General features: G+C 38.0%; 1 protein-coding gene across 1 annotated transcript in view; it reads right to left on the reverse strand.

The window, feature by feature from the left end:
• SMC1B (structural maintenance of chromosomes 1B) overlaps positions 1-26,016 on the reverse strand; it is a 38,098-nt gene extending 12,082 nt beyond the window's left edge. Inside the window, exons 1-17 of the mRNA XM_009648784.2 lie at positions 25,908-26,016; positions 23,900-24,088; positions 23,237-23,349; positions 21,857-22,060; positions 21,211-21,449; positions 20,525-20,783; positions 18,939-19,079; positions 16,603-16,685; positions 14,821-15,028; positions 11,764-11,949; positions 9,227-9,406; positions 8,167-8,313; positions 7,416-7,553; positions 6,849-6,965; positions 3,930-4,036; positions 2,189-2,330; positions 577-722 (exon numbers count right to left, since the gene is read on the reverse strand). Of these exons, the coding sequence (XP_009647079.1) occupies positions 577-722; positions 2,189-2,330; positions 3,930-4,036; positions 6,849-6,965; positions 7,416-7,553; positions 8,167-8,313; positions 9,227-9,406; positions 11,764-11,949; positions 14,821-15,028; positions 16,603-16,685; positions 18,939-19,079; positions 20,525-20,783; positions 21,211-21,449; positions 21,857-22,060; positions 23,237-23,349; positions 23,900-24,088; positions 25,908-26,016 (2,708 nt within the window). The remainder of the gene's footprint in view (positions 1-576; positions 723-2,188; positions 2,331-3,929; positions 4,037-6,848; positions 6,966-7,415; positions 7,554-8,166; positions 8,314-9,226; positions 9,407-11,763; positions 11,950-14,820; positions 15,029-16,602; positions 16,686-18,938; positions 19,080-20,524; positions 20,784-21,210; positions 21,450-21,856; positions 22,061-23,236; positions 23,350-23,899; positions 24,089-25,907) is intronic.
• Positions 26,017-26,211: the final 195 nt, after the last annotated feature.

Raw genomic sequence — 26,211 nt, forward strand, 5'->3', positions numbered from 1 at the left:
AGCCATCCGCCATGCAGCATGAAAAACAGTTACCAAGCACAAAGAGGGTCTTCTCCTCCCTAAATCCCATCAAACATAAAGGAACATGGTACTTAACTTCTTCCATCCCCTTCATTCTCCCCAATTACTCAAGAGGGAGCTGGGAACCACACACTACTCTAGCACGCAAGCTAAGACTCTGCTATTCTGTATTAACTCTTAACTCTATCGCAAGGTATACCACAAGCATAGTTTGAGTATGTTGACAAGTTCACACTATAGCATGTGTTCAAATATCCACCTTTCCAAACTACAGCTAAACTCTGTTCTGTTCAGATCTGCTGAGCATGTATGGAGATTTGATCCTTTTAAATTTTAATCAGGTATCTTTTATCATTACTCTACTTGAAATACACCCTGATTCTTTACAACAAATTCCTTTGATAGCATCAAGTGGCCAAATAAGGCAGAGACATAATGGTCTTATATTGTTAAAATTACACACTATAAAATTAATTACTAGGCATACAATCTATGAGTTTATATAAAATTCCGCAAGTATGGAATAATTTTCCCAGGAGTACAATCAGTAATTACCTATTAAGAGTTAACAACGTCTTTCTGAAATCTTCAACTTCATTTTGGGTTTTTATAACCTCAGATTTATGAGCACTTAATCTATCCTTAAGATGTTGCTGCTCCTCCACCATTTCATTCACTTTTTTTAGAAGTTTTTCCTCATCCTGCACAGAAATATTTACATTTTCATCTTTCACCAAAAATCTTGATATGGAACCTTTATTATACAGAAAGAGTTAAAGTTTAAATCTATTACAATACATTCAAATGTGTCACAGCACAAAATCTGAATGGTACTGAGAAAACAGCCTGTCTTATCTATAGGAAGATCCAGATGTTTTCTATACATAGGCACAGCCAACTCTGGATTTGTGACTGTACTGGACTGAACTATAAAGCCACCAAGCAAGGCAGGGATCCTAGGGCGCCTATGATCTGTAGGCTACTCCCTTTGCCTCAGTTAGTCCCTTAGCCCTGCAAGAAGGATCCCATCTGCTGTACATCTACAACATATTTAGCAACATCTAAGGTAACCTGAAATCCTTTAAAAAGTATTATTCATTAAAGATAAAGCCTGAGGTAATCCACAGAGAACAAAGAATCTGTGGAGGTATCCTAGAAGAGTCTTCCCCTATACAACCCTTACCACTGCTAAATTGCTAGAATTCAGATGCTGGAATATAGTAAACCTAACACTACATGCATGAAGACACGGTCCTTACCAGACTAGTATTTTGGCAACCTAATCAAGACTTACTGCTGTTGCAGTAGCTGAACATAGTACCTTCAGAATTTAATACAAACAATCCTACTCCAGGACAAAAATACCTGAATTTGCTCAAAGTCATATTTCAGAAGACTTATGCACAGTGGCGTAAAGTCAGACATGCTTTTATGCATGACTGAGTAACGGTCTATTGTTTGTCCTCAGTATCAGAAATACATGTCTTCTAATGTTAAAATACAGAGTTCAAATCACGCATGTGGGGTTTTTTGCCCACTTCAGGGCAGTTTTACATTTCACTTTTTTTTTTTTTTTTTTTTTTTTTTATTCAAAGCACTATTACATGTCTTTTCTCCTTCACTTTCCAGTGCACCACAAGTATAGTTTATTTAACAAGAAACATTAACACAATAAAAAATTACTTATGAATAAAGCACACTATGAAGGAGGAATCCATACATATTATTTCAACTAAAATCCAAAAATTAGTTTTCATAGAATTATTTTAAGTCTATCAGTGGCTGTGAAGCACCTTAAACATGTAAAGTACCACAGTTGCTTACTATTACTCACAAAATCTTCTAAAGAATCTTAGCCACATGCTACTAGTTTTTTTTCTGTAGTCATATGCTGCCTTTTCATATAAATTAAACACAGTAAAACACTGTATGTACAGAGTGAATCCAAATTTAATTTTTAGTAGGCTTATAGTACCCTAATATGACAGGTTATTCCAAAGATAAAGTAACAATAAGCAACTCCATTTTTTTTAACATTTACAAAGTCAACACCGAATTAAGCCCTGGAAGAATTATTCAACAGCATCAACTACGTTTATTCAAAACTGTAATTCAATGCATTCTTTCCTCTCAGTCCCAGGGACAGAGATATATATTTTCCAGTTACCTTCTGTAGCCTGATAATCTCAGCTTCATCTTTATTAATGGTCTCCCTCAACTTGCTGACTGCATTTATTGATTTTTGTAGATGATCACGATTATATTCCAGCTGAATGTTTAGTCTTGTCTTTTGATTTTCAAACTCCAGTCTAGTCAAAGTACAGTATTTCAAACCAACACTTACAAAGCAGGCTAGTAACTGCAATTTTAAGTTATTAAAAGATACATTTTCACTTTGACTACTTAGATAGCATTTTAGTATCTTCTACATGAACTCAAAAATTTGCATACATTTGGATCATCAATTCCACTACACCACATCCTGTGGATATACTGGAAGTTACAAAAGTACAGTGATAACAGTTAAAAAGTTACAATATGCAAATATAGTATGACCACATTCAATATGGAAAGTAACACTGGAAGTTCAAGTACCGCAGTATGAATGATATACCTGTAAACGATGCAGGTATGAGCTGGGCTATGTATTTATGCAATGCCCGTGCTCCCTGCTCAGCCTCCGCAAGCCTCCTAGTCATCTGGTCTGTATGTTTATGTGAGTATTATAAGGAACATATCTCAGTTGGGAGATGGCAATTAAAAAGCATGAGACCATAGCTTTTAGAGCCATATTCAGCCTTGCTTATCATGTTTCAATAGAGATCTGCATTTGTATATAGGGGTACAATGGCAGAAACTTCTTCACATGCTGCTGTGAGAAAGGACTGAAGTAAAACTAAGCGGCTGTTTACAGAAAGGGCTCCTCTCAGTTCTGTCTGCCTCCGAGCTTTGAGCTTCCCAAATGATTTACTACTAGTGCTGCATCTGTTGTTCAGGCAAAAGGGCTGGCACAACACCACCTCCAGGCTCTTTAGACCTGGGCAAGAAGGCACCAGAGTGCAGGCTTACAGGACTAATGGCAAGTTAGGACACAAACAAGGCCAAGGCTGTGTGTGCAGTGGGACACAAGGCCATGCAAAAAAGCTCCTCTCTTTCACTGTTCTATTGCTAACTTCTTTCACTTCACCAGACTTCAGTTCTTGCAAACATAAATAAAAGATCAAACCACTTCAGCCAGCAGGTGCTTTAACTGCAACTGAATGCACTGCGCTATTACCTCAAAGCAGCCCTAGCCAAAACCATACATTAGGACCAGTTTCTGAAAAACAGAGTCTCTAAGCAGCTGAAGAGATAGCTGAAAAGAAAATGGAGTGCTAGCCCTTACACTCGTCATAGTTCATTTTAATGTTCTCATTCTCTTTAGATAAAAATTTGTGGTCCTGTGACATGTTCCTGTTTGAGGGGAATACCAGCTGAGGTTGCCTGTGAGAAAATTAAGATCTTGTTTTCCTTAATAGTATGTTCCTATACCAAATCACTGCATCTTACACCCAGTTCTCCTTCAATATTTTTGATACATGAGTGAGCCTTCATGTCAGCCTCAATTTGTGATAAAGCCATTTTTCAACGTGGATTTTAGAAAACTATTCCTTGCTTTATTTTTCTACACTAGTGCTACCAAAATAGTAAATTCTACCTTTGAAGTTTGTAGCAAAATGTCTTTGACTTTAACTATCCAATAAACCCAAACCACAGCAGCGCAACTGCTAACTAATCTTAGCAGTGATAATATAACCTGTTATGGTCTTCTAGGTTTTTGTTGTATTTCCTGTGATGGAGTTACTCATTTATCAGTGTGCCCGATCTAATACAAACCACTTTTTTTACATTTCAATTACAAATACCACCTTCTCTTATCAATCTCCTCTTGTTGTCTCACATGTTCTTGTTCATACACACGAATATTTTCTATACCAATTTCTTCACAGAACTCCTGGAAAACAGCATCTTCAGCCTTTGAATAAAGGGAGATGGAGCAAAAAATGCTTATACTATTTTGGCACTCACAGAAGTAAAACATTTAGACAATCACTTCATGCTACAGGCTGAATTTTCAAGGTACTTTAAGAACAGCAAACTGAACTACTGAGAAGTAACCGATATTTGACATTTTCAAGTAACACTTTCAGTACAAATGCCAGATACAAGGCATATGATGTGGAAAAGGTAACTCTTATCCAAGCTCTTGTTGACAGCACCTGGTCATTCCAAGATAATTAAAGTCTTTGTAACCAACTTCCCTGGTTCTGTCTGTGGTTCCCAGCCAACTGGAGAAAGCTGAATGGTACACAAGACACTAGTCAGATACACCAGGTTTCCTGGTGTAGCTCAGTTTTTCATTTTAATTCTTTCAAGTTGCTATGTTCCATTTCTAGCAAAGCCACAGCAAAAAAACTCCTACAGAACGTCTCATTTCCTAATTATACGGTATATACTAACAAAAGCTTCAGCCAAAACCAGTCCTAAAATTCTAATGAAAAATTTAAGCAGGCAAATAGGTATGGTGCATATGGGAGGATTGAACAAAGAAATAGCAACAGTCTTTCCTTAAAAGTAAACCCAATGGACTGAACAAAATTTTAAGAGAACTTTACAGGTCAAAGCCCAGTATTGTTTATATTGTTTTGGTATGCAGGCTTGTTTAACCAGATACCAAATACTACATCAAATCAAGTTATACTATTCAAGTAACACTATTCTTTGGAAACTGATTACCAGCCTCAATTCGTGGGTGGTGGTTTGTTTTTTCTTTTTGGCAGAACAAGCAAAAGAAAAGTTCCCTGGATCTGGAATTCTTAGGGCCTAAACATCAATGACTTTCTCAGTGCTTGCAGATGATGTGCATCTGCACTCCCTTATGCCTGTACCACAAATAAAACACGAGAACATGCAGCAGTTTTGGCTTCTTTTTACATGCAGAATTCCAGTCATAGATTAATTCAAGAAAGACTGGTAAGAATGGGTCAGAGGCCAAGAAGTAAGTTACACAAGTACTATGCATCTCAAGTAACTCCAGACAGTGGTGAGGAATCTCCTTCTCTAAGAATCTACGTTTACACAAATATCTAGGTGCAGGGCTGTGGATTTTCCAAATAAAACTGCAGCACCATTTTTCCACAGTTTGTACCAGACTCCTTTGTTTGGCAAGAGCAGGAACAAGGCAGCTTCCAGAGAGAAGTACAGATGAGGTGCTTATTTCAGAGGCCAGAGTTACTGTCTACTCTAGTAGAACACAGTATGAAACCCCTCCTGGTACCAGATTAGGCTGTAGTACTATACACTTCACTGAATGCCTTCAGTGTCTTCACAATAACCATGCTTTCAAATTTGTCAGCTGTCTGTACAAACTATTCTGGGGATCTTCTGAAGAAATTAACTACTCCAAATGAACACAGGCATACAAGTCTTAAAAACAAGCAAAAACCCAAAACAAAGCCCAAACCCAGAACATCCAAAAAACCACCCAAACAACCCAAAACACCTCTTCCTCCCAAAAAACACCCACCCAAACAAACAAAACCCCAAACCAGTGGGATGAGGAATGCGCTGACAATCATCACGCACACCTCAACCATTCTGCCAGGGTGCACAGAAAGCAAAGCACAGATACTGGCCACTTCCCAAGAAGAGAAAGGAGTCTTCACACTGCTGCTCTTAATCTACTTTTCTAGTACATAGTGGTGTAACAGGTCATTACCTAGACAGGACACTTGCAGAGTTCAGAACAAAGTGCTCTAGCAGTGCTGAGAACTGTTCTCAGCTCTAGAAAACTGACACAGTGGTCTCTTCCTAACAGCGTGAGCACGCCTGATCTATTCTGCCTGTGGGCTGCAGAAGTGGTGGATCTTCTCCCAATGAAAAGATATTGATAGAGCATTTCCATGTAGACACTAAATGGGTACTGCTATGACTGCAATGAGAATTATTTTCACGATAGTCACCCATGCAGAGACTGTCTACCTAGTGGGTGCACTGACTACTGAGAGATCTGCAGATCTTGTGGGTGTATATAGAGCTGTGTGTACGTACATGCTGCCACAGATCCACGTCGGCTAGGAAGACTTCGTGCCAGAAGAAAAGTTACAGTCCAGTCATGCAAACTGCAAAATTATCTCTCCACAAAAAGTAAAGATCCCCTAACTACAGTTTCTTACAAAGAACCTGGACATTGGAGTCTGAGAAAGAATAAGCTGAGATTTATCAAGTTCTACCCTCAGGCCATGAAAGATCTAGAGAGTATTTTTCTGGCATTTGATCTACAGTGAAAGTTTGCACTGAGAGCTCTTAAAGCTGTAAACTTCAATGGGTTGGCCTTGCTCAATACTACAAAGAGTAAATCATATTTATTAGCAGAGCAGGAAAAGGTGGGGAAAAAACAACCCACCTTCTTCAAACTCAAAAATTTTCTCCTATTTCAAGTGAAACTGTAGTGTATATATTAAGCAAAGCTTCATGTATTATCAAAAACTAGTTGGATTTGGTTGATTTGGTTTGTGTTTGGCACAAAGTCACAGTACTTTGATTTTAAGGAAATTGATTTGCAAAACTATGATACATATATACTAATAGCCAAGTCTATTTCTGTTCTGTTACCCTAGTAAGAAAGACAGAGAATATGGGAAGATTGCTGGAGTAACTCATAACCCTTGTCAACGAAGTAGTTTACAGAGTTAAAAGTTGTCCAAGGTCTAAAAGTCATCACGAGCAGGAAGAAGTTTCTGTAGTATAACAGCATAAGCTGTCACGACTATGACAGTAGGCATTACCTCATTAATTTTTTTCTGAAATTCTTCTATTTTTAATTTTCTTTGTGCTACTCCTTCATTCAGCATATCATGCTGAGACTCAATATTTACCAGTTCACTTTCCAGTTTAGATTTTTCCTGAACAGAAAGGAAAAAGATGGTAATTTTTCTAATAGGATGGTCAACTTTCTAGAAGTTGAGACAGTTCTGTTCCAGATTAACTGTATTTTTCTGATTAAAAACATTAAACATCATCTTCTCAAATGCCACTTACCCACTATTATTGCTGAGTTATATGCAATGATTACAGTTTTAAGAAGCAGAAAATCAAATTAGGTAAGTATCATTTAAAGCGCATTTTGACTTACAGACTTCTGGTTACTAAATGATAAACCAAGTTTACTGCACATTCAAATTTAAAACCTAAAATAGAAAAAGCCTCATGTAAATTACTTTGTAATCTTGTTTTTTCTATTTTAATTCCTCAGTCATAACTGCTGTATGTAAAACTTAAACTGAATTAAAAACACTATGTAATGAAGTATTACAATTATTAAACATGAAAATGATATAGGTTCAGTGCTATACCGTGTAGAGATTAGGGAGATGTTTCTTTTTAATAAGCTCTAATTCACTTTGTGAATATTTAAGTCGTGTCTGAGTCCCGTGGCATTGAGCACGCAACTGTTTCAAGTCAGCCTCCTTACGTTTGACCTTCATTAAGTCCTAGAAAAATATTACAATGGGAGAAAAAGTATTTTAAACAAAAGGTGACTTATTTGGAAATTACTCATTTCTCAGATTTACGCACTACATAAAGCTGGCCTTGCTGACATAGGCCCCGTTCAAGGTAAATGCCAATAGCATTGGTCATATTCAATAGTAATTTTTTAACAAATCTGTTTCTCGAAAGAAAGCATATGCTTGCAAATCCCTAAATTCCTGCTCTATCTCTCTTCCAAAATAACTAGAGGTATGACAAATCATTTTACACTGACAGGTTTTGGTCTGTGCAAATATTTTCGTGTTGACAGAATGTATTATCTTTTTCACTAAAAGTCTTCAGGTACTTTGAAGCACAGCTCTTTTAACTTGAAGGAACTTGCATCAAGAGTGTTGTCCTGATTCTCTGATATGTGAACCAACCTGCCAGCCAAGGAGAGAAACCCACAGTTGATTATTATTAACTACAAGAGGATAAACAGCTACTATGTCCTGTCTGCATCTTCTAGAAGTATTGAAAATCACCTCTTCAGAAAATCATCTTCCCATAGCTGAACTGGACACAGCTTTTACTCCTTTATGCCTTTTGCAGTTAAGTGCTTTTTAAGAGACCTACCTTTAACTCATTAATCAAGCTATCTCTTCTTTCTTTCATTTTATTCATCTCTTTATCATCCCAACATCTAGCTTTAAATCTCAAATCACTTGATCCTCCAGAAATCACTCCAGATTTCAAAAATAAAGTTCCATCAAGAGCCACTGTCTGGAAGAAAAAAATAAAATTAAACCCAAATAAATCTGAACACAAAGCAGCCAAAATATCCTATGAACTAGTGCACTGAGATACCATAGTTAAAAAAGCAACAACCACATTTTAGTTGGACTCCAGTTTTTTTTTTTTTCCCTGTTCCAAACCTGTTAACATGAGATACACAAAGCCACAAAAAAAGTCTGTTGTTTCTTGGCACTAGTTACATTTTGGTATTATTTTAACTGATCAGAAAAGGAAATGAAATTGTATCATTTCCTTGTATTTAGGAAAATCATGAGACATTTGCGTACACACTGGCAACTTAGAAGGTCATGTCTGGCTCAGTAGAGCAAACCAAGCAGAGTGAGTGAAAGAAAACAGCTCATTTGTAAATAGGAAGTGTGAATTTCAGTAAAGAACATAGGTGCTTTTGCAACCAGATTCCAAGTAAACATGATTTCGCACTCACCTTCAACTTAACGCTGTTATTAATCAAGATTTTAAAAGGTTTACTAAGTGCATAATTCTGTCAGATATTTTAAGGAATTTTTGAAAGCATTTCTTCATAGAAAAGCTAACAAGATAAAAGTTTGTATTTTTAAATCAGACCGTTTTAAGAATAGGATTATCCCTCCTCCTCCTCCTGCTTTTCATCACGAGGACCATACCAAGAAACATATTTGGATGCTAACCATCCTCTAGTTTGCCTCCTTTTCCCAGGACATCCCTTAAAGGTACTACCATTCAGAGGAAGACAACCACGTGAAATACCTGGGGCTTATTTATGTGGGAACAGACTAGACAGTGTAGTACCATTCTGTGTTTATCTGCAATATTTCATGGGATATTTATAGAAGAGTTATTTAAATGGCATCAAATACATAATTGCAATTAAAAACATATGCAACAAAATTCAGCTCCTTACTTTCAGTCTCACTGGTCCATCAAATGCTATTTGTTTTGCTTCTTTAACTGTTTCACAGACCAAGCCATTCCCACTCACAAACTGAATCACTTTTTTCAGTGGAGCAAATGGAGTTTGTACAACATCCACCATCATTTTAGCTCCTTTTATCTCTCTTAACTTTTCATTGATTGGTTTAACCTGTAAAGCAAATAAGCGGTGTTTAGAATCCATGTTGTAATAGCAAAGTATGTCCAAATCTGAGTGATCTGGGGACAAGACGTACAACAGGAGATCAACAGAATGGGGGTCTCTGTCACTCTAAGGCTAGAAACAGATCTCTTTTTCTTATTCTGTGTATACTGTAGTCCTTAAATCTATATGACCTATTCCACTGTGCATGAAATGCAAGTACACTAATGCATGCAGCATGGGCAATAAACAAGATGAGTTAAGGATCTGTGTGCAGTTGAGGACCTACAATCTTCTTGGGATCAAGGAGACATGGTGGGATGGCTCCCACAACTGGAGTGTTGCAATAGTGGGATAGAGGCTCTTTAGGAAGGACAGGCTGGGAAGACAAGAAGGTGGACTTGGCCTATACATGAGGGAACAGCTGGAATGCACAGTACTCTGCCTGGGCAATGATGATGAGCCAACTGACAGCACATAGGTAAGGACTGAGGAGAGAACTGGTAAAAGTAACATTGTAGTGGGTGTCTGCTACAGGCTGCCTGACCAGGAGGAACAAGTGGATGAGGCCTTTGACAACTAAAAGCAGCGTCACATTCACAGGCCCTGGTCCTCATGCGGGACTTGAACCACCGTGAGGTCTGCTACAGGGACAACACAGTAAGGCATAAGCAATCCAGGTGGTTCCTGGAAAGCATTGACGACAACTTCTTCACCCAAGTGACAGAGAAGCCAGTGAGGACAGGTGCTCTGCTAGACCTCATACTCACCAACAAGGAGAGGTCTGCTGGGGATGGGAAGGTCAAAGGCAGCCCTGGCTGCAATGAGCATGAGATAGGAAAGTTCAGGATCCTGAGAGGAGGGAGCAAAGGCAAAAGGCAAGCTCACAGCCCTGTACTTCAGAAGAACAGACTTGGCCTCTTCAAACATCTGCTTGGTAGAGTCCATGGGTTAAGGCTTCAGAGGTAAGAATGGCCCAAGAATGCTGGTTAATATTCAAGGATCGCCCCCTCCAGCCTTAAGAGTGAACATCCCAATGAGCAGGAAGTCAGGCAAAAACACCAGGAGGCCTGCGTGGATAAACAAGGAGCTCCTCGCAAAACTCAAACACAAAAAGGAAGCATACAGAAGGTGGAGGCACGGACAGGAATATAGAGGCACTGTCCAAGCACACAGATAACGGGTTAAGAAAGCCAAAGCCCAACTATAATTGAACCTGGCAAGGGATGTCAAAGAAATTGCGTCTGTAAGTACACAGGCGACAAAAGGAAGACTAGGGAAACTGCGGACCTGCTGCTGAATGAGGCAGGAGACCTGGTGACACAGGATATGGAAGAGACTGAGGTACTGAATTCCTTCTTCACCTCAGTCTTTACTAGCAAGACCAGTCTCCAGGAATCCCAAGTTCCAGAGACCAGGGGGAAAGTCTGGAACAAAGAAGATGTATCCTTGATGGAAAGGGATCAGATCAGGGAATGCTTAAGCAAACTGAACATACATAAATGCATGGGCCCTGATATGATGCAACCACCAGTGCTGAAGGAGCTAGCTGATGTCATTGCGAGGCCACTCTCAATAATCTTTGAATATCATGGCAACTGAAAGAGGTGTCTAAGGTCTGGAGAAAAACAAGTGTCACTCCTGTGTTTAAAAGAGGGCAAGAAAGAGGACCCAAGGAACTATAGCCTCACCTCAGTCCCTGGGAAGGGGATGGATCAACAAATCCTAGAAACCATTTCCAGGCACATGAATGGCAAGAAAGTCTTGGAGAAGTTGTCAGTATGGATTCAGCAAGTTGGTCACACTTGACCAAGCTGATAACCTTCTACAATGAAATGACTGGCCTAGTAGACGAGGGGAGAGCAGTGGATATTGTCTACCCAGACTTCAGTAAGCCTTTCAACACTGTCTCCCATAGGATCCTCATAGAGAAGCCGATGAAATCACGAGCTGGATGAACAGACTAATGAGGTGGACTGAAAACTGATTGAACAGACAGGCCCACAGGGTGGTGACTGGTGGCACAAAGTCCAGTTGGAGGCCAGTAACTAGCCGTGTCAATACTGAGACTAATCCCATTTAACATCTTCATTAAGTATCTGAATGATAGGGAAGAATGTACCCTCAGCAAGTTCGCTTGATGACGCAAAAATGGAGGAATGGCTGATATGCCAGATGGTCATGCTGCTATCCAGAGGGACCTCAGCAGGCTGGAGAAATGGGTCAACAGGAACCTCATGAAGTTCGCCTCATATGTGCTTTGCCTTAACACTTAAGTCTATTTTAGTTAAGCTTAAATGAGCCAATATCAAGATTTACAAGTGTATTAACTTGCTGATGACAGGAAAAAGAAAAAATATACTTACATCAAGGTAATCCAAAGCAAGAAAAGTTTCAGGTTCAGCTCGTTCTTGTTTTAGGAACCGAATGCAATCTCTTGCTGTTTTTTCAGTGGCAACAACAATAGCAGTCATGTATTTGCTGAATACCTTGGTAACAGCAAGCTGGTATTTTTTATGAATAGGATGACACAGGTCGAGCAGTCTTCCAAACTGAAGATAAAAATATAGAGAAATATTAATATGTTATTCTAGATATCAAGTAATATTTCTGCATACAAAATACTGGAGTTGTAGAAGTAAAATGTGTTATATATCTACCAGCTGCATCCTCTTACAATGGCTGTATATCGGGGCAGGGGGAAATCAATCCAAACTGAAAACTATGCCTTCAAAATCTGAAGGGATTTAATTTTTTCCCTCAGGTTACAGTTACATATCTCAGTGTTTTACTCAGAATCTCTAGCACACACTTCTAGAAGCCTGACAGAGTAACAAGAGCAAAGTTCGCTTAGCATCTTTTTTGGCGAGAAAGTAAGTATCTAACACATAATAAGATATTTGAATGACAATAAGGTCTTAAATAAATAGAACTGTTAACTGGAAAATAGTAGCAAGAGAGGCACTAGACCAGCTTCAACCAAAAAAGAAGTATCTGCTTAATTTAGTAGCATGAAAAGAATAAAAATTGTTTGTCTCATATTGCATAGTCCAAATAATCAAGCCTGTTTTGCCATAAATTGAAGCAACACCTCCACAGATAAAACTAGTTAGTCCTTTGCTGTCCACGCTCCTTTTGTTCCATTTCTGTAATTATAGGTACAGTTGAGCTTCCCCTGAATGACTAAAGCTACTAATGCACATTCTGAGCATTGTAATCTGTGAATTCATGCGCGAACAATTTTTCTGCTTGTTGACATAGAGCTACTGGTCTCCTCTTGCATATCTGCAGCTTTATGCTTATCAAATTTAAGCAAATGAGCACAGGAAGGCAACTGCTAGGAGTCGTATGTGATAGGTTATGACAGTATTATCTCATGAATTATATAATTGGGACAATTTCTAGTAGATCAAATCACGGCCTACTATGATCTACTTTCCTACCCTTCTCTTGACAAAATGTTTTCCCTTTTCTGAAAATCAGTAGAAGCAAGGCTAACACCCACCACCACAAAGGTCTTTATTCAGTTTCCTTTTTTTTTTCCACACAGTGTCATCTACTTGGATGTTTCTATCTGCAGCTCAGATACACAATGTTTCAGATGTGCAAAACTATACAGAGGATCTACATACTTTCAGACACTAGCATTTAAGTCCAGATGGAATACCAGATTTCTGTGAAAACAAATACTGACAGCCCAGCTGAATCAGTAACAATAGCAATCTTGCCAACAAAAACTACCAATGCAGGAATGTTGTTTTGAAAATTAAATTGTAAAAACTGTAATCAGCCGCAAAATTCACTTTGTTGGTCAGACAAATCCATGAAAACACACACACATCACATACAACGGAATCACATTACTGCTTGGCTATTTCAGTACCTGGAATGTTCACCAACCATTACAAGAATGTTTTAACAGAAGAACAGAAGCTTTAAAATGGATGTGGAAGCAGTATGCCAGTTTTTGCCTATGAACCAGTTTTTGCCTATGAAATCCAGAAGACCAACACCAAGATTTCCTCCAGTTCTGCCTGAGTACTTAGTGGACCAGAAGATTAAATGTGTCATGACCCTTCCATCCCAAGACTTTAGATTGTGTTCAGCCATCTGGAATTAGTACACCAGAGCACAAAGACCAGCTCAGAAGCGACTCTGTTGCCTCATGTGTGCGTGTTGGGAAGACTATTGCAGGAACAAGGATAACTGCAGCACAAACCGTTAAGACTTTCTGTAATGGTACAGTTTATGTAACAAACTCAACTTCTCTAGTTTTTATTTGTTAGACGCCCTCACATCTGTAAGTACTCTTAAATTTGCAGCTTCTGAAGGAAAATGCCAGAGAACATCCTGAACATCAGCTCCCCCCTAAGCCAGCAAGGTATCACCAGTCTGATCCAGTTCTTTTCAAACAGGGACACAATGCAAAGAGTGAGCAAAAGGAGACAAACCAATAATCTTTTTTTTGGAGCATCTTGTTAACATGGATGAAAAAATTCTGAAGAACAGGTGAAAAGCAAATTTCTTGATCTCTTGAGAAAACAACAGGATCAGACACTTGCCAGATGCTGAGGAGGTTTCACAAAAGACCAAGAAGCAGAGAACAACTGAAAGCATTTTATTTTTTATGTTCTTATGGCAGCATTAGGAAGCCGAGATACATCATCTTCTAAACATTAAAAAAAAATACTCCCAGCTTGTACGTCTCAACTGACATACATATATCAAAAAGGATTGATTATACTGAGGCATACTCAGAGACCAACTATTCAATTGATTAGATTTATTAGAAAGTTCTTATTTGGAATGGCTCCCGATATTGGAGTAAACATTTTGAAGTATCAATAAAAAAGTGTAAATATGCCTCATAATACAATCTGACAATTCAGAATCAATACACAAAACACTTAATGGCATTACTGAAGAGTAATTTAAGTAAAACACAGTAACTGATAAGCAAGGACAGACCATTTGGTAAAATAAAAATCTCATGCACCTAAGCAAAATTGTCCTTTGGAAGAACTAGTCTTTCTGGAATAAATGGTCTCACAGCTAACCTTCCCATTCATTTGTTCAAAGTAAATCAGTCAAAATATGTTTGAGGACAGAAGAAAACAACCCACCTCCCCCCACCCCCCAAAAAAAACAGAACAAAAAACCCCCAAACACCACAAAATCACACAAGAGATCAACATTATTCTTTGATGCAAGCAGTAATCTATTTCTGGAGACTGTGAAAAATAATGACAGCATATGTTACCACTCTTTCAGTAATACCATTTCACCAAGTACACTCAAGCAAGCATAAAGTTTAAAAGAATATTCAAGACAGTCCAATTTACTCTAGCTGCTTACTCAGTCTAAGGCAGAACTCTTAAATCTTAATTCTAAAATAAGGCATTTAAATGAGGCCATTTAATTACCACAGAATCCGGATACAGTCTTTTGAGACTTTCCAGGATCTCTGCTCTCATTTGCTGACGCCTTCCTTCATGGTAATCAATTTTGGCATTCTGCAATTCACCAACTATTTTGTTCAATTCTTCATTCACTTCAGTCATTCGTATTGTTGAATTTTCAATTTCCTTAGTTAGCACTTCCTCTTGCTGTTTTTTCTCTGTTAATGATTCACTTTGAACAGAAGCAAAATAGGAAAGCAATTTACCACTTCATTTATACAAGCTTTTAGTTTACAAAATTTAAGTCATTCTGTGGTCACAGACTATGAAAATCATGAAAGATTTTAAGTATCTATAAGAAGCTACTTCTTATACAAGTTGCATTCTGCAGTATAAGCTATTTTTAAGATTTCAAAATTGAGTTCAAGTGAGAGTTTTTGCCCGCATAACATGCAACCATACTGTTTTATCCTCCATCAATAAGAGGTCTGATATTGTAGAACTAAGAAGGACTGAGAATTCTTATGCAAAATTATTACTCACTTTACACATTTACCAAAATCACTAAGGCTCTACCACACTCTACTACAACTACTTAATTAAAATAATTTTGCATCACAGCTATCACAATGGGTCTGCTGCTCCCTGTCCATGGAGCACTTTATTCAGTGCACAGACAGCATTAAGCCAAAGCACTCATTATACATGCATAGGAAAAGATAGGTTGGTAAAAAAAAATCTCTGGAGATCACCTACCATGACCTCCTGCACAAAACACAGGCTAACATTAAAGTTAGTTCAGGTTGCTCAATGAATGCTTATGTATCTGTTGTGGTTTAAGCCAGCTGGCAGCTGAACACCCAACAGCCGCTCACTCACTCCCCCACTACCTCAGTGGGATGGGGGAGAGAATTGGAGAAAAAAAGGTAAAACCCGTGGGTTGAGACAAAGCCAATTTAATAAAACAGTAGAGGAAAGTAACTAACTAACTAATAATAATAATAGAATATACAAAACAAGTGATGCTCAGTACAATTGCTCACCACCTGCTGACCAATGCCCAGCCCGTCCCAAGCAGCAATCACTCTCCCCACCCTGCCTAACTCTCCCTCTAGCATGACATCATATGGTCTGGAACAGCCCTTTGGCCAGTTGGGGTCAGCTGTCCTGGCCGTGCCCCCTCCCAGCTTCTTGTGCACCTGGCAGAGCATGGGAAGCTGAAAAAGCCTTTGCCTAGAGTAAGGCCTGCTTAGCAACAACTAAAGCGTCAGTGAGTTATCAACATTATTCTGGTACTAAATCCAAAGCACAGCACTAAGACAGCTACTAGGAAGAAAATTAACTCTATCCCAGCCAAAACTGGGACAGTATCTTATTTCACAAAGTAAAAATCAGGTAGAAGACAAGACCCAGGAAGCAAGAACTGAGCTGTGCTCCTAATGCACAATGTAAATATCAATGCTTTCTAGGGCAGCACAACTACACAACTGCCCTGTTCTCTTGCTCAGAATTTGTACACTAATAGCCTCACACCCTATCTGTACTGACATAATTTGTACCCCCACAAGAAATTAGAAGCAATTACAACACTGGTTTCAAGAAAAGAAAAAAAATAAAAAGGTGAGTCATCATACTTCCTACTTTATTTTGACAGCTAAAAATAAATGAAATATTAATTAGAACTAGCAAGAATTCTTATTTAAATTTTACAGAAAAGAACTAGAAAGAATTAGAAACCTGCTACATTAATTTGAAAATATGTAATACCCAAGAAATCCAATTAGCTTTTAAATTTTTTAAACATACGTGCATATCTTGGCATATTCTTCCAACTTCTCTATTCTTTTTTTATGGTCTTCTATCTGTTCCACAATCTGTTTTATGTTTTCCTATGCAATCACAATTAGAATGTGTTAAAAACAAACCAGAGGAAAATGACAGTTTTATAGCAAGATACAAAGCTCTTCATTCAGAACAAGTACTCAGACAGATCTTTTCTTCTTTGTCAGTATTTCATGTTGAAGTTAATAGCATCTCTTTTTCAGCAACAGATGCCAAATTGCAGCATGAATAAATGGAAATTATTTTATCAAGGCCGTTACTGGATTTTTCATGTTCAGCTACAGTTCAGAGAAAGTCTCTTCAGTACAAAGAATCACAACATCATCAAATAAAATAACTTTAAACACAGTGTCAGTAAATGATAGGTGCTAGAACAAAAGAGGTACTTTTCTTGGCCCGAGATTAATAGAATTTTTTTCCTAAGAAGGACACGTGAAGAAGTTGACATAAGAGATTCCAACCTCACACAAAAGCATTGTATTAAAAAACAAACCAACAGTGAAACAAGTATTTTCCATTACTCAAATTGAATTAAAGACACATTAACCAAAGCAAATGAAAGAAAAAATATATTGTTCCTACACATTTTATTAAGCTTTAATTTAACTTCTGAAATCCTTGTGACCTTTTGAATAGCTCTAGGGATGGAGAATCCACAACCTCTTTGTGCATCCACTTCAATGTTTGACTATCCTTGAGATGAAATAGTTTACCTAACAGCTCTTCAGAATTTCCTGCATTCTAAGTTATGCCTGTTGTCTCCCATCCTATCACTGTGCACCTCTAGAAAGAGCACAGCTCTATCTTATTTGTACCTTACCATTAGGTAACTGCAGACAGCAACAAGATCACCCCCTCACCACTCCTTTGCCAGGATGAACAGATCCAGTTCAGCCTCTCCTCACAGGCAAGGTGCTCCAGCCCCAGACAGCTTGGTGGCTCTCTGCTGGACTCATTCCAGGATGCCAGTATCTTGTAACTGGGGAGCTCAGAACTGGGCAGAGCATGCTAGATGTGGTCACATACATGCTGAATTGTGAGGGGCAATCACCAAATGTCAGTAGTACAGGTAAGTAATGCCAACTCTGAATGGTCAGACATGCATTTTATGAATTCTCAAGTATCCTTTATTTCCTTCTCAACAGTACAACAGGACTTCTAGAGTTTTCAAAGCAGAAGCAGTAGAATTTATTTCACTTCTAGATACTAACTAGGTTTTCCTGGTAACTAGTATTTCAAAAAGAAAAAGTAGTGTTGTCTCAAGAACAAATGGATGTACAAGTATTAACTTAGGTATCATGGCAAGGAGGACTTTACATGCAACATAGGCTTTTCCATACAAGCGAGTTTATATGTAGAAGAATGAGGTATTAGGAACTCTAGAACTGGTAAAAGTCTCATCTGGTGGATTTTTAAGTTTTTTGAACATAACGAGTCTCCCCCAAACCTTGACTCCATAACTAAATGGTGAAGAAATGCATGTTGCCTCTCTAACTTCTTAGGAGGTAATAAAACTGCAAGGTTAGCATAGTTTGGAAAAAAAGGTAAAAATCCGAAAGTCCTAATAGGGTAAGGTTTCTAGCAAAAGACAGATCATCAGCTGAGCTTCTGTCCTTCCTACTTCTATCAGAAGCATCATGTGAAGTTGAACAATGAGTTGGGAAATAATTATTCTAAAAGAGAATACCAGGAATAGTGACTAAGTCATAGCGAAAAATCTAGGTATTTTGTTATTACATGTTTGGATCTGCAATGATATAAAATCAGAAACAAAACTACAGCAATGAACTGTATTGACACCAAATACCCTGCCTCTGAAGTGCAATAGAAGAATGGACACCAAGGACATTTTTTCAGCTACAACACACTACTACTCACAACTGACCTTAAGAACATCTCAGCAAAAGGTAGCCGTGATCAAAATAAACCTTAAAGGCTGTGAGTATCATACAGATACACAACAGCTGTAGGACATCTCAGAAAGAAAAACTACAGTTATAAAACCAGGAACTGGTTACAGTTAAGCATATGTTCTGAGTAACTGTAAAATACTAGAGCCAAAGCTTTCAAAACCAAATCCTCGGGGTGGGCCCACGCAACCAATCCCTGAAGAAATTTAGAAGCCATTTTGCTACATCTTTTGCAATATGAAAACCGAGCTAACACTTGCAGTGTGTCTCTTCTGCTGAGGATTTGTTTATGTTAAAGCATTTAACATATCTGTATAGACATTTATACCGGAGGGAGAGGTAGAGAAACATTTTTCTCCTTAAAACATGATTTTAGCTTGATACAAATACCTCAACTTCTTTTTTCTTCCTCCGATTAAGTTTCAGCCTTTCTTGATCTGCTTTTTCCTCCCAACGAAGTTTTTCTAGCTGCTGCGTTAATGTAGCTACTTTCTTTCTTGCTATTTCCTTTAGCTCCTTATAGCGCTCCAACTGGAGAAATAACATTAAAAATAAAAATTCACTCCACTGAACGTGGGAAGCCTCATATTGTTACAGCCTCCATTAGTAATTGCTACTTTATCATAATTAAGACTATGAAAACCACCCAATTCTCCAGAGGACCTTTTTAGCTACTAATTGCTTTATCAGAAGTTCTATCTTATTAGAGAAAGGTTCAACCCAAAGTTTACATTTAATAGTTCTTGCCTGTGGTCTTCTTTTAGAATTCTAATGACTTCTTTTTCAGGAAAGTTTATAAAGCTTGCAGTACTTCATGGTTAATCTCAACATTAAGTTTTTGCACAGCCCAATTTAGTGCAAGTTTTGGTATTTGTAATCACAGCATTCTCATGTCATCAATTTTTTTTAGGTGAACATATAAAACAACATTTTAAACAATCATGCAGTTATGACTAACTGCCCAAATGTCTCTGAAGTACAGAGAGTAGGAAGATTCACAAACTAAAAGAAAAACCATACAGGCTGTCCATTAATTGATCAGAAACTATTTTAAGGAAGAGACAGAGGAGAAAAGAAGCTAGCACTTCATTTTAAAAGTGTATCTAGCCATATGGTTGCAAAGGTAGCTTCTTGAAATGTGAATTTACTGTAGAGTGATGCAGTCCCTTCCTTCTAAAACAACATAAAACAGCTCACAAGTGAGCCACCTCAGTTTTAGATTCTGACCCACAGTAAATGGTATGTATACTACCAAGTCTTGTTTGCATTTCTGTTGTCTTGGTTTTTTCCTATTTGAAGATGAATTTCTGTACCTCAGCTGACAAGCCACTTCTCCAAAATGACCCTCGCACCCCAAGACCCTACTGGATGTTTTCTATCCTGCCCTCCCACAACGTACCATGTGGACCTCCATGAAGAAGGGGCAAAAAAAACCCCCAACCAAACAGAGAAAACAACCTAACCATGGATAATTACACATAGCTATAATCCTAATCCACAGATCACAGTCCCTATGTACAACCCTTCTGAAGTTTCCATCAAACTCTTCTCAACTTCTTGTTTACTGGAAAAATCACTGCTTCCTCTAATAAGGCATCTTCTCACATTGCTTAGAAGACACACTAAGAGATGCTTACCACTTCCAATCTCACAACAGTAAATTCCTAAATCTCTGTGCAGTTTAGATTTGCTTCCAACAAGCATTTCACATTTGGAACTTCTGTGAGATCTGACTTTCCCCCGCCGCTCCCACAAAAGAGACACAACCCACTCCCCCAAGAGGCTGCATCATCATTTCTCTTCATCTGATGAAATGGTCTCTTTAAATAAAAAGTTACAATTTCATTTTTGTTTGAGCTCAACAGCAAAAAGATCACTGGAAATTACAGGTTATTGGTGAAACAATGGCTTCTCTGTCATTAGCGGGGATTATTGGACTTCACCAGTAAACAGCACTTTTTGGCCACTCAATTCACCTGACTTTCTTCCAGTTCAATACGTGCTGCTCTCTGCAATATCTCCTCTTCAGTTTTCTTCTCAAATGCTCTCCATGCCTTCTCAATATCATTCAATTCTATCTCTAGTTCTTTTATGTTCTGCTTTTCCTTATCACAGGATTTCTCCTTGTCCCTTAGAGATTTTTTAGACATTTCTACTTTCTTGATTTGGTAGGAAGTGTTCTCCTTTGCTTTTATATAGAGGGGTCTCTGCTGAATCAGTGATGCTTCCAGAGTCCTAAAAACAAACAAACAAACAAACCCACACAAAATGCGTCCAAAACAAACCACACCAGGAGAAAAAGAAAAAAGAAAAACCCTTTCCCAACCACATACGCAAACAAATAAACAGTTGTCAACTGCAAGGTTACATACCCACAGGTGATTTTTTTTTTTAAATATCCATTGAAAACAGAAATCTAAGAAGTGAAGCATAACCTTCTAAAAAAATTAATGGCAAACAAATATTTATATAATGACATTACTGACAACCTAAACATGGTGGTAGAGGTGAAATCAATGTCTAGATACTGCTTTAGTAAACTGCTACAAACTGGCTTCCGTATCATTGGGACATCACTCTACTGCTTTAACAAGAAATGCACACCTGCCAGAGCAGACTATGCTCTAACTCAACTATCAGAGAATCTGATTGGAAAACCTACTTCATTTCTCTTTCCATGTGCTGTTGGTCTCTGTTTAGTACACCAAGCACTTTTTTCTTGGCTCTAAATGCATCTTCTGCTGTAGAGAGAGAGTCTTTCTTGATACTAGTCTCCATATTCTTTTCATCCAAACTTTTTTTCTGAAAGTCAATGTGTTTCTCATTGTGATAAAGACGGAAAAGCTGCAGCTGTACCCTTTCTTCATCCAGTTCCTTGAGAAGCATCTGGTAATGCTCTGCCTACCAACATTGAAGTTTTAGTTATGGTTTATAAAAAGGATTTTTAATCACTAGCAGTCTAATTTCAAGTCCAGAGTGATGTAATTCCAGTAATGTGCATTAATCATAAAACTCAAACATGTAAGTCAACACTTAAAATATACTGGCAAATCTACACTTTCATTTATTTAGATTTTATTATATATATTCGTATATTCCTCTAGCCTTTTACATTATACTGAACTATTATATATTATACCATACTGAAAAACATGCTAGATGCAAAACAACAAGTTTGGTTTGGGGTTTTTTTGTTGTTTGTTTGTTGTTTTTGTTTGTTTTTTTTTTTACGAAAACCTGTACTTAAGTTCATAAAAGATGCAAAATCTCAGACCTTGACATGCAAAAAAGCAGTAACTTTGAGATACCTCCTCTTTCTCTATCTTTGCTTGTTTGCGTTCTGCTGCAACACTTTTTTTCTTGTTATAATTAAACTGTGCATCCTCTTCCGCTTGCTGCATTTTCTTCTTTTTTTGTTCATAGTCTTCAGCATATTCCCATGAATTACTGATTCGTTCAAAAAGCTGAGTTCTCTCCTTTGGCTTCTTCATTGCAATTGATTCTACAGTTCCCTAAAACAACATTGAAAAAAATAATGGAGCACTGTAGATCATTATGTTGTCTAATCATTAATTTCTTCTCTAAGAGCACACAGTACAGATTTAGCTCTCAATATATCTCCCTATATAGAGAGAGGGTTAACAGAATTCAATGGAAATACTTTTAGGTTCCAACCCAAGGAAAAGTTTAGTACCAAAAAGAGTATCAGCTAGCCACCTCACCTAATTAAATGACATCACTAAAAATTTTAGAATGTCAGATACGGTCTATGAAAAACACCTTCAAACTAAATCAAACTGCACAACTCAGTGAGCAGTATCAGAATGACAAAATTAAATCTTGTTAGCCTCTTTAAAGGAACTGAAACTTATTTTCAATTAAAAATATACTAACACACACACCCCCATATTTCAAGAGCAAAACAGCTGAAATCAATGCACCAGAAGATTATATAACTCCCAAAGTTAATGGGCACAAAGTTTTTGTCCATGCATTTGCTGCTCAAATCTTCACTGATCTGAAGGAATTACCATTTTCAGTAAAGGGTAAGAAATAAGTTTTGTAATGTTATTCTACTTGTATAGTGGGTAAATGCCCTCATCATAGAAATTATCATCACAATAAGAATCCATAAATAGTGTTTCTATAAAATGGAAAAACCAGTTCTTCCTTGGGAATTTTCCTCAGCGACTGTAAGGAAGACAATCCTGTGAAATATATTTATCGTAAGTACATGACATTTCTGACCTATATCGTTAAATACTTGTGAACTAATAACCCAGTAGGATTTTCAATCCCTCAATTATTAGAAAAAATCCTGTAAGTTTTTATGCAACTTGACTAATAGGAGTGTTTTAAGATGAAAATATCTTTTCCTATTTATAACACTCCTAGAATGTAATACACTGAGCATTTATAAACACAGACCCACATTTTCTTATGTACTCTGAGTAACACAAGTACTCAATTTCTTCCAGATTATCTTCTTTCTTACCAGTGCATTCATATATACACAAACTCCATTATTTCCATTTTGCAGTCTTGCAATTCCTGGCTGAGGTGAAGAAAAAAAGAAGTATTGGCTCGAAATTAGCTAAGGGTGCCCTCTTTTGTGTCAAATAGATAACTGTGTACTCCTATGAAATAATCTCAGCAGCTTTTGTTTATGAAGTACCTTAAATGCTCACCTGAAAAATAAGACAATTCCTAGCTTTGACAAGTATGCCTATTTTCTCAAGCTCAGATATGTAAGTAGATTGGCTGACAGACTGATCGTTGAAAAGAAATTCAGAACAACTACCTAAAGGGAGAAAGAAAGAAAAAAAAAACACCTATAAAATGGCTAAACCACAAAATCCATAGGTAAAGAACAAAACTAGTGCAACAACTGAACTGAGCAATTTCCTCAAAGAAGAAAATATACTTCAATTATTCCCTCAGTCATTTAAATAATTTCATTTTTCTGTATGAAAATTCTAGTTGCATACTTCCAAAAGGTATTGACAGATGCTTAAGCACCTGCGTCTGCAGCAAGGTGTCAGACCCCATTTTCTAGAGCCTACACCATCCACATATTTCAAATGAAAATCTACAGATCAAAGTACAAAGAAAAGAACATATATTAATCATTTGTTTAATTTTTAACTTTGCCTCGGTGTGTTTCTTCAATTATAGCACTTGGCTATCAAAATGCTACTGAAGGACTAAAAGAAGAATTGCAATACCCATGGGCTTAATCCACCTAAATACAAAAGAATATCATGCTCCTGGAATTCAAAGTTGAATATTCTTGGTCTCCATTTTTATCAATCAGACAACGGAAAGTATGTAGAACAGAATCTACTACCTACCACGGATAACCCTTGAAAACGTTTTTTCTTCCCCATCTTCTTCACAATATACTATCTTCACACTAGCTGTAGAAGAAACTGGTTTTCCAACATGTGCTCCATGAATAAGTTCTCTAATACTTTTAACTCGCAAATTAGATGTCTTTTCACATATCACAAAACTAACAGCATCCATTATGTTAGATTTTCCTTAAAAAGGAAAAAAAAAAAATTGGTTTGACATGGCAGAAATGAAGAGGCATTTGATTAACGATTAACTAAGAAACATATACATAAATGCAGAAGTCTTTATAAATTCTATTTCTAACTCTATTTCATTGAGGAAAAAATATTGCACATAAAGAAATTTCCAAGATGTAACACACTGGCAGCAGGTAATAAGCCTGTCGTAATAAAAGTCATCACAAAACTGATTTGTTATTTGTTCCGCCTTGTTGACCAAATTTTTCTTACACAGGCATCTCTAGAGGTCATTACTTAAACTCAGCGAGTAACATCATAATCCCTGCTTAGTAGTTTCCTCTATACAATGCAGTCAGTGAGGTTTGCTGCGTAAGCACTGTATCATACAACTAGAACTCTTCCAGTAGAACTCCAGTGTTCTAAAGAACACAAGTACTTTCCCAGATCCATTCTCCACAGCAACAAAGGTCTCTGATCACACTCCTTAGTCAAAAATTCTCTTCACTGAATCCTCTTTTTGTTTTTCCCCTTTAGTCTTGAGCATTTCTGGTGACAGCTTAATTATTTTCTGCTTTCAACCTTGCTACATTGGCAATATTTTGACTTAATCTCCAAAATATCAGAAAAGGAAGAATACTAGGGGGAAAACAGATAAATAAAAAACTTGATTTAGAGATTACACAATATTCACAATTTTTCCCCCCAGATTCATCTATAAAATGTATTCAGATTTCACGGGAAGAGTACCTGGAAAAAGTAATTTTGAGACTTTCCAACACAGAACAGTGGGTATAGCATGACTAAGAATATGATAATAATGCTAAGTAAGTTATTTACATTCATAGATCATATTTCAATCAGACAAGTGAAGAAACAACAGGATCTAAAAATCTAAATCATAAACAAAATCATTAACAGACTGTGGAAATCAAAAACCAAATGCCAAGCCCATCCTTGTGGCTCTTTGTTAGGACAGCCTTCACCTCCTACCATACTGTTCTCTGGCAAATAAAAGATAAAATCCAAATTGTTGAATGGAACTTTCAGAAAAAGTGAATCAAATTTTTAAAAAGTTCCAGCACCCACAGGATAACAATGTGGAGTCGCATCTACAAATAAAGGCTCTTGTGGGCTAAAGTACAAAGCAGTTACTATCCCGCAAAGCTACCATCTCTTTTCCCAGAGGCATTTATTTACTTATATGGCAAAGACCACAGGCTCAAATAAAGCAGCAGCTTTCCATTGCTAGTTTAGAACCCAGGTATTAAAGTAAAACCATCTTTATGTGACCTTATTAAGCTGAGCTACAAACTGGAGGGGGAAAGGGAAGGTGTCCTGTTCGCAAATCACTTATTCTACATGGGCTGAAAGAGAAGACAACTAGAAATGGCAATTCTTTTAACCACTCCACCTCTGTCATTCTGTATTGGAAAAAATCCATACTTTTGGTTAAAGAAGCAATGACAGATCAGAAGCCTCCAAAACTTTACTTGTGCCGTCATCCCCTCAGGTACATATGAAGTGATTTTAATCAGGCCCACGACTCTTCCCCTCCACAAAGCCCTGCCACCCTGCTCCTCGACAGGCAAGCTACCACCGCCCTCACCCATTCAGTGCAGCCATGTTGGCCCTATTCCTGGGCCTGCACCTGCACTGCCACTATTTCCTCCCCATCAGGCTTGTGGTGTTCACAGAAAAGTCCTAGCAAAGACCCCAGAACCAAAAACGCAACCCTGAGAGCGACACTGGAGAAGCAAGGCCAGCTGCCTACTGAGGGGTGGGTGCATGTCACTGTCGCCGTCCCCCTGCCCCCCAGGCCTGCTACCTGATCCATTGGGCCCGATGATGCAGTTGAACCTCATGAAGGGGCCGATAACCTGCTGCCCACGCCACGACTTGAAATCCTTCATCACCAGCAGCTTCAGGTAACCCATCCCTGCAGCAGTGGGCGAGGAGGAGCTGACGCCCTTAGCCCACGAACTCTCCACCACCACGCCGGCCACCCAAAAATTTAAACCACCAACGAATATATTTTACTAGTTTGCCTTCCGAGGCAAAGAAAGACCCTTCCGCCTGCGCTCGGCCGCCCCCCGCCCCCTCCCCTCAGCGGGCGGCGCCGCGGACGCGGG

The sequence above is a fragment of the Egretta garzetta genome, unplaced genomic scaffold, assembly GCF_000687185.1.
Source record: "Egretta garzetta isolate BGI_Z169 unplaced genomic scaffold, ASM68718v1 scaffold81, whole genome shotgun sequence".
NCBI classification, from domain to species: domain Eukaryota; kingdom Metazoa; phylum Chordata; class Aves; order Pelecaniformes; family Ardeidae; genus Egretta; species Egretta garzetta.